Genomic DNA, 9,160 nt, shown 5'->3' with positions numbered 1-9,160 from the left:
GGACTTAGAAGATCTGACGTCAAAGGTCCCACTCTGTCATTTACTGGCTGTATGACCGCGAGCAAGCTCCCGAGCACCTCTGAGCCTCGGTTTCCTCATCTTTCAAAGGAAGGCATTAAACTGCCCCCGCCTCCCAGATTTATGAGGGTCGCATGAGCTAAAGGAAAGGGAATCTGTTCATTGCAAAGAGAGACGGAAAGAGACGATTAATTTTGCTGGTGTGTGCTCTGCCTGCCACCAGAGGTTTTCCACACACAAGCTCCCTCCGCAGCCACGCAAAGTGAGCGGCATGCCTCCGTGCACAGGCACACACACCCACTTCACACCCTCTTCTACACCCACAGTCTCCCACTCAGACATGCACGCTGAGGTGCACGTGTGTGCTTGCACACTTGGGGCACACATGCAAGGAGCCTGAGCTGGCTGCTGTCCATGGTCAAGGCCACTGCAGCAATCTCTCCCCTGGGGATGTTCCCAGGCTGGCACGATGATGCGACACACCAATTGGGGACACACACACACACACACACACACACACACACACACAGCTACACAGCCCAACCTCCCAGGCCCCCAGGACTGTCAGAGGCATTGAGAGGATGCAATGAGAGGGGTGGGAAAGGATTTTCTTTCCAAGAACTCACAGGAGTTCAGAAAAATCACAGGTTGCCCTGCCTCTACCTTGGGATCTGCCTGGGGTAGCAGAGTCTCTGTCTTATACTTTGTTAAGGGAACTTGCCCTCAAGGTGAATACACAGTAGTTTCATACTCATTTAAAAATTTTCCATGAGGAAGACGTCTGTTCCATGTGTCCAAGACAGTCGGTACTGCACATCCATTCTACACATGGGCCGGCATGGGCTTAGCATGAGTCCCAGAGGCGGAAGGAGGGGCTGCCCCTTGGCAAAGAATAATTTAACAGCCTACAGGAAATTGGACCCAGAAGCTCAGAAATGGAGCATATGAAACTATTCCCAAAACATAACCCAGGAATGCCAATACCCAGCCTCACCCTCCACCCGAACTAGGTACCACTTCTCATTCTTGCAGTCTGCTTCCCAGTTTGCCTTCCACAATCCCCATGCACAGGTCCTGACTGGAAGGGTAGAGGCTCCTGGAGCAGCCACTCAGACATACGGCGAGGGAAGGCTTGTGCCTAAGGGGCCCGGCAAAGGCGGGCAATGGCCCTTGCTGGGGAGGATTGGGCTGCCCATCAGCTGGGTCAGCGTGGGGAGAAACCACACGTTCTACTAACCTGGAGTTTCTGAAAAGCTGAGCTGGGCTGGGCAGGTTGGAAGGTCTCCACCTGGATGTCGAGGACCCTTTCATCCCTGGCATGTGGCTCCTTGCTCCCAAGGCTTCTGTTAGTACTGCCCACCCTCTCAGCTCTGAGCCTGCCTGGGAACTGCCCTTCACTCCAAGCTCCCTGAGGGCAGGGACAGGCTCTGCCTGTTCACCACCCAGCTTGAGCCTGGCACTCAGAAGGGGCTCCGTCACAGAATAAATCAAGTGGAGACTGACACACCTCCTGCCTAATATTCAGCCTCCCTCACCATCCCCCAGAATTAAAACTCTTCCACAAAGTCGAATCATGCTCAGAAGCAACTCCCACCCACAACAGAACCCTCGCCCGCTCTGTGGGCTTCCCCTCTGCTTCCAGACACGCACCAGGTGCAGCAGGGCCATACCTTGCAGTTGCCCAAAGGCTGGGGGCAGGAGAAAGGCGCTTGGAGGTGCTCCCCGCTACCCCCAACCGCCGCCCTCCTTCCTGCTCTGCCCCCAGAGGCACTCAGTAACTCACATCAATTCCCTATTACTTTAGCCAGCAGCCAGGAGATCAATTAACTTAGAGTAGCCTCTTAGCTGACAGTAGTCTGGGAGAGGGGTGGAGTCAGAAATGCTAGGGGAGGGTAGAGGTAAGAGAGGAAAATAAGTTAGGAGAGAGAGAGGGGGGGGGAGAGAGAGAGAAAGAGAGAGAGAGAGAGAGAGAGAGACCCTCCAATCTAGGGTCCCCTGGATTCTCGCAACTGGCTGTATGCTGTACTCATCTCTTCTCAACTCGGGGAGGGAAGGAGAGAAGGGAAGGATAAGGCTGGAGGAAGTTCCAAGAACCCCTGGGTCCGGAGTGCCTCTCTTCCGAAGTTGACCTCTCCATTCCAGGCTCTCCTGTCCCTCTGCAATCCGTGCATGCTCCCCTGTCCGAGCCCCCTGTCGCCCATGAAGACCACCAGGCCTCTAGGTGGGGTTGCCCGTGACCTCCCCCTTTCTCTGTGTGTGTGGCAGCCTTCCCCCTCAGCAGCCCCTCCACTCCCTACCTAGCTGGAGGGAGCAGACCCAGGTAGTAAGGGTGGGCCCTCCCAGGGACTCCTGGTCTGAGCTGCTAAGGGCTGGGGTGTGTGAGGGCGAGGGGTGTCAGTGAAGGGGCAGAGCCATCCCTGGGGATAAGGGAGCTCCCTGCTAGGCCTGGCTCTCCCTGGGACCTGCCATCCAGCTCTGCTTGCTGTAAGATGACTTCTCCCTCCCCTCTGGGTCCCCAAATCACCCCCCACCACCTCTTCTATCAGCACCTCACCCCATAGGGGCTCCAGGAGATTCCTGTCCTCCTCCAGGACCCCAGGGGGATTTCTGTGTGCATCCTCTTCTCTCCGCCTCTCCTCGGGGGGATTCCTGCCCCCTCCAGAGTCCTGGGGGCCCCTGAGGGGCCTCATGGATTCCTGTCCCCAATCCTTTGTGCCCCAATTCCATCCCCTCCTGAGGGAGCATACTATCCCCACTACACACCCACCCCTAGGATTTCCAGTCTCTGCCCTCCCTTCCCTCTGTTCCAGGGTCCAGAAATGAATTCCGTTTCTCTCTCCCCCAGGCAGAGGCTCTGGGTCTCAGCTGGCGGAGGGGGTGGCATAGGGCGGACTGGGCAACCATCTGCCAGCCCCCTCCCCTTGGTGCTGTTCAGCATTCCAGCCACATTGCCGCTCCCAATGCCAGGGACAGATAAGGTGCAGCTGGAGGCTGGCACCAGCTGCGACTGCGCTCACTCCCCCCAGCCCCAGCCCAGACCCTGCCAGACAGCTGCGCCCCCAGACCCCCTCCATGGAACCCCTGCCCTGCCTTGGCCTGGGTAGCATCAAAGTGGGTGGGAGCGAGGAGCGCCTGTTGCCCTGGCAACCAAGCACCCCACCATGAAGGGGAGGAGGTCTTGTGGGTGGGTCTCTGGTTGCTCTTTCGGTAGCTCAGGAGAGAGCTCCTGAGGCCGACCCAACCCGGCTGCTGTGGGGATGTCTCCCCATTGCCCTCTGTCTCTTCAGTCTCACAGAGTTTCCAACCAGTTCCTCCCCGATTTAGCCCAGGTTCCCCATTATCACCCCACTCTCCCAAGCGGACTCAGCCGCAGCTGGGGATGGACCTGTCAAACACTGTGACCACCAGTCTGTCCCCTGAGGTTGAGCTGGGGTGTTTGAGAGTGTGCCATTCCCATGGCCCCGAACCGTCCTCCAGAGCAGACACACCCTCACACACACTCTCACACACACACCTTCACAGACCCCCACACACTCACACACACCCTCACAGACTCCAGAGCAGACACACCCTCACACACACTCTCACACACACACCTTCACAGACCCCCACACACTCACACACACCCTCACAGACCCTCACACACCTTCACACACCCTCACAGACCTCCACACTCACAGACACACACACACACACACCCTCACAGACCCTCACACACACCCTCACAGACTCTCACAGACCCTCACACACACCCTCACAGACTCTCCCAGACCCTCACACACACTCTCACACACACACCATCCCAGACCCTCACACACACTCTCATACACACACCATCCCAGACCCTCACACACACCCTCACAGACCCTCACACACACTCTCATACACACACCATCCCAGACCCTCAGACAGTCTCACACACACATACCCTCACATACAAGCTCTTATAGATTGGATGAGGGTTGCCCTTTGAAACCTGCAAAGGAGCTCACCTGGTGTCCATGCACACTATATTTTGCAAACACTGTGAGCCAGGGCTTGGACCCCCCAGTTAAGAACCTTTGCTCTTGATGTGCCAAGATGTCTCCCCTAAGCTCTAACCCAATACAGATGTTTTCTGTCAGTGTCACATCTGCCTAGTGGGTAGATACACGCCTTTTGGTCTAGCAGAGACTGGCAAGGATGAAAAGGCAGCTGTTCACTATGAGACCAGGAGAGAAGAGAGAATGTAGAGTCCTGGCTGGTGTTGTTCAGTGGTTAAAACATCAGCCTTCCCTGTCAAAGGCACATACCTGGGTTGCAGGTTTGATCCCTGGCACCAGTAGGAGCACGTGTGGGAAGCAACACCAGTAGGAGCACGTGTGGGAAGCAACCAATCTATGTGTCTCTCTCGCATCGATGTTTCTCTTTCTCCCCCTCCCTCTAACAAAGAGAAAGAGAGAGAGAGAGAGAGAGAGAGAGAGAGAGAGAGAGAGAGAGGAAGAGAGAGAGAGAGAGAAGAGCAGAGCATCAGGCAAGGAGTGTCTGCACCCCTTAGAACCAGGGAGCTGGAGGAGTGCCAGACCCTTCTCCACCAGGGAGATGTCAGACATGGACTCACAACACGGGTCCCATCCATTAGGAGCAGCCCAATGGGCAAAAGTGGTAGAGTTCCTGGCATGGAAAGGATCCGGCAGTGAGGTCAACCAGAGAGGGTAGAAGAAGGGCCTGAGAGGTTTGGGTTCAGCCAGATTAAGGGTCAGGTCTTTGATAAGGGCTCAGAAACAGCAAAAACCTCGTCTTGCCTGACAACCCAGACCAAGAAGTGCCTGCAAGCTCCTGGCCTGCATCTCTCTTCCCAGCAAAAGGAAGAACTCAGATTACTCCAGAACTTTCTGAACCAATCATCTCTCCATCTGACAGCTCAGAACTGTCCCCTCAGACACAATGGCATGATCACATTCCAGTATCTTCATTTCCATAAACCAAACATGTCTTAGCATCACCACCTGGAATCTCTCTGGACATGAGAGACGAATGGAGCAACGGAACACTCCCTATGGACTAACTGTACCCTCATGTTACACCTTAGCACCTGCCCAGGTTGAGTCAAGCAATTCCCTCCCTCCTCCCACACTACAAACCACCCACAGAGGGATGGTTTTTCTCTTTCTTGGTGGGCCCTTCTGCTTGTGTGTTGGGAGGAAGGCCTTGGCTTTCACTTTCACCTTCACTAACAGTTCTATTCTCTTGGGAGCATAGTTGGTGAGCCCGGGAACCCTTAGGTCAAGGGCTCTGGGGAATCCAGGACTCTTCTGTTTTGAGGAAGGAAAAGAGGGAAGAAAGTGGTCCTTGCATCGCATTAAGCGCCCCATCAGCTTGGCTCAGCAAGTTGTATGACCATGTAACTTTTGTCTGATAGGATTGACAAAGGCTCATAAAACCAGTCTGTAGAGCAGGGCTTTAAACGATTGGAAAGTCTGCTTGGTGGGTGTGGCTCAGTAGCTGAGCATCGACCCATGCACCAAGAGGACTCCGACTGGATTCTGGGTTTGGACAAATGCCTGAGTTTCGGGGCCAATTGCCCTATCCCTGGTAGGGGGCGTGCAGAGGCAGCCGATCAATCAATCAATCAATCGATGTTCTCTCTCTCTCTCTCTCTAAAATAAATAAAAACATATATATTTTTTTAAAAACTTAATTTCATTAAAAAAAATTGGGAAGTCTTGTGTAACCTCAGCAAGAAAAAACAAGCATGACCTTTCTACAGGCTCAACCTTTCTACACAAACAAATGCAGTTCATGCTCCCATAATGCCAGGAGGAAGCAAGCAAGTAGGGAAGAAAACGGGCAGGGAGAAAGGGGAGGTTCTGAGAGTGGAGAATTGGGGGCAGGCATGGAGAGCAGGGGGCTCCTAGGGGAGGCTGGGTTTTCAGAGACCAGTGGCCAGAATTGGAAGTAGATACGCTGACTCCGGGGTCAGCAGTGTTAACAAAAAGAGCACACTGCACTGGGACCTAAGGAGACACGTTCTAATCCTGAATCTGTAACTAACCAGCTATGTGAGCTCGGGCAGCTCATTCTCCCTCTCAGTTCGTGCACTCATAAAATAGAGATAATATGACTATTTATCTAGGGGATTGCAGGAGTCTAGAAAGCATGCTGAAGAATCGCCAGCATCGTCCTCTCATTCAGTGTTATTTTCCATACGCGGCTCCAGGTCCTCTGGTCCCTTTCCAGCCTCTTTCCGATTCTACACCCTCAGGAACCTGTGTGACTTGCTTAGGATCACCCGGTACAGAGAGTGCCCCTAACCCTCTCTGGGGTGCTGGCTTTGAGGCAGCCCCACCTGTGGGGCATCTCCATTTTAAGAAGCAAAGGGAGCTTGCTGTTCAGCCATGACTGTGTAGCCCAAATCCTCTCTCCTTCCTCAGACCGAGTAGCACTGGTGGCTCTTGATGGCAAGGGGGTAACCCCATTGGACAGTGTGTGTGTGAGTGTGTGTGTGTGTGTGTGTGAGTGTGTGTGTGTGTGTGTAGTGGCACGGAGAGAATTACCTGTCTGGCTATTTAAGAGAAAGCTTCCCTTACTTTTCATGTTTCACAGTGCTTCTCAAACTTGAATTCAAATCACCCAGGGATCTTGTTAAAAGGCAGATTCTGATTCAGGAGATGCAAATCACCCAGGGATCTTGTTAAAAGGCAGATTCTGATTCAGGAGATGGGTGGTAAAGTCTGCATTTCTTTCCAGCTCCCAGGGGAGGGTCCTCAGCCCCTACCCCCAGCTCTGACACCTGTGGTGCAGAAGGTAAGCTTGATGGGGACAAGGCCATGACAGGCTGTGTGTGCCTGTGTGTGTTGTGCACTGGGGGTTCTCTTTGTTGCCATAGCGTGGACACAAGGCTGAAGCTCCAGCCCTCACACAGAACAAATGCACCCCCATGCCGAACAAAATCCCCTGCGAGCCCCAGGGACACATAGCTTCCTCTCCCAGTGGAGCCAGCAGGATGAGAAGACTGCCTGCTCCTAGCCTCCTCCTCCTCTGGGGGCCCGGCTGACTCACACGCCTCACACTCCGCACCAGGGGACTCACTCACCACCTTGAAGTCTTCTGCGCTGCAGACCTCCCCCCGGAATTGGCAGGAGAGCAGCATGTCTCGAATGTCGTGCCCCGCGCGGTCGTAGAACTCGCGCATGTTGAAGGGCTTGGGCTTGAAGCTGCGGAAGTTGGCCTTGTCCTGCAGTATCTCCAGCTGCTTCTCATCTGCCATCTGTGTGTCCGGTATCTCATACCTGGAGCCCGGGGGTGATCCGCGCATGGATCAGCATGATTTTCAATTCCTGCCTGTTTGGCCTCCAGTGTCCCATACCCACCTCCAGGGAATGCGGGGAGGGCAGCATCCAGCCCTGTGGGTAGGTCTGGGCACAGGCATAGACTAGAGCAGGGCGTGTCCAGAGGACCTGCCCCCTAGGATCTGAGAAGGCGGAAGGATCTGTAGTGGCTGCGGGGGCCCAGGAGCGGGGGGTGCTGGGCATCTCAGCACAGCGGTAAGGGTGGGGCGACAGAGAGATCAAAGCTGGAGCTACGGCTTTTATAGTCTCTACCTGTTAAAGATGGTCTGTCCCCAGCCCCTGAGCGAACAGATCAAGACGTAGTGGCAGGAAGGTGGGGAAAGGTCACTCCAAAGAGGGTGCTGATGTCTCACAGCTCAGGCTGGGTAGGGGCAGGGCTGGGCTGGGCTACGCTGGGATCCAAGACTGGGTGCCCTTAATTGAGTGCTCAGCAGCACCCCAATTCCTTTGCAGTGAGTGGCAGGTTTGAGGGGGATGGGAGGCGAGGTTGTCTGGGTTTTATGGAGTTAGGGAATGGGTGCCTGGGAGCCGGGGTGCATGCAACTCTAGGAGCCCGGCTGGGGGATGGGTGGGAGCCACCCACCTGTTGTTGAGCAGGGCCAGTAGCTCCCCAGCGTGGTACAGGTCGTTCTTGGAGACTTGGCTAAACCGGAACTCATTGAGGTTGCACAGCGTGATGGCAGGGAAGGTGAGCTGGGAGGCAGCCACCTCGTCGAGCTTGGTGACGTGGTGGTAGTTGAAGTAGTACTGCACACGCTCCGTGCACACACACAGCAGCACGGCCAGTGAGCCCAGGAAGCACAGGGCCCAGAGCGCCCGCTTCAGTGACAGCCGCTCGTAGGAGAAGATGTGGGCCAGGCCGTGCAGCGTGGAGCTGCTGGCGAAGGCCTGGATGCTCACCGGCTGGACTCCACCCACCTCTTCCTCCTCAGCCTTCAGTTCCATCCTGGCCAAGGGGATCCTGAGGGCAGGGCAGGGAGGGACTCTGTCATTATCCTGGGATGAAAGTACCTATAGGGTCCCTCCAAATGTGTGCATCTGAAGTTCCCATCGCCTGAGGTCACTGCCTCTGGGGCAGTAGACTCCCTGGTGTGCCAGCCCAGAGGGGGACTGGCCTGGGACACACTCCCAGCAGAGGTTCCTCCAAATCCAGGGGCTGGGCCGGGGTTGGGGGGTGGGGGGTGGAGTGAGTGGGGGGGGGGAGGTTGGGGGGGGGGGTGCGAGGTCAGCTCAGGCCAGGAGAGTGTTCTCCCAGAGAAGCTTCCCAGGCCAGGGGAGGCAGCAGACATAGTCATCCGAGGGCGAGAGGGAAGTCCCAATGTTCCCACAGGCAGACACAGGAGTTCCCTCCAGATGTGGGGTCACTCTGGGACAGGAATGTCCACCCCATCCTCAGATGAAGACTCCCTCAGATGGGCTGAACCCGGGGTCAGGAGCTCCTGGTCAAGGGTGTCCCCAGGGCTGGGCTCCCCCCTCCTTCCTGAGCTAAACCTGGGCCAGAAACCCCCCAGGGAGGTGGGTAGGGGCCCAGGCTGAGTGCTCACCTGCGGACGCCTCTCGTTCTCATAACCCGCAGGCTGTGTGTGTGTGTGGCTGGGGAGGGGGGTGAGGGCCACCCGCGGCGGGTACATGGGGGGTTCCCTATGACAGCGAGCTGTCCCCGCCCCGGACGCAACACCCCCACTCGTCCAGTCCGGCTTCTCGACGCAGCCAGATCCCCTATTCGGCCCCCGCCCCCCTCCCCATCCACCAAGCCGCCCCAGGAGCTGGGGGAAAGCGAGAAGGGGAGTAAGCCCTGGCTTGGTGAGCCA

The 9,160-nt window shown here is 56.0% G+C and overlaps 1 protein-coding gene across 1 annotated transcript in view; it reads right to left on the bottom strand.

The window, feature by feature from the left end:
* The window catches only part of ASIC1 (acid sensing ion channel subunit 1), a 21,013-nt gene extending 12,719 nt beyond the window's left edge, over positions 1 to 8,294 (bottom strand). The window contains 2 exon segments of the mRNA XM_023756363.1: positions 7,094 to 7,289; positions 7,933 to 8,294. Of these exon segments, the coding sequence (XP_023612131.1) occupies positions 7,094 to 7,289; positions 7,933 to 8,294 (558 nt within the window).
* Positions 8,295 to 9,160: the final 866 nt, after the last annotated feature.

The sequence above is a fragment of the Myotis lucifugus genome, unplaced genomic scaffold, assembly GCF_000147115.1.
Source record: "Myotis lucifugus unplaced genomic scaffold, Myoluc2.0 scaffold_91, whole genome shotgun sequence".
NCBI lineage: Eukaryota > Metazoa > Chordata > Mammalia > Chiroptera > Vespertilionidae > Myotis > Myotis lucifugus.
The sequence above is the reverse complement of the archived record's forward strand: the minus strand, read 5'-3'. Positions and strand labels throughout refer to the sequence as shown.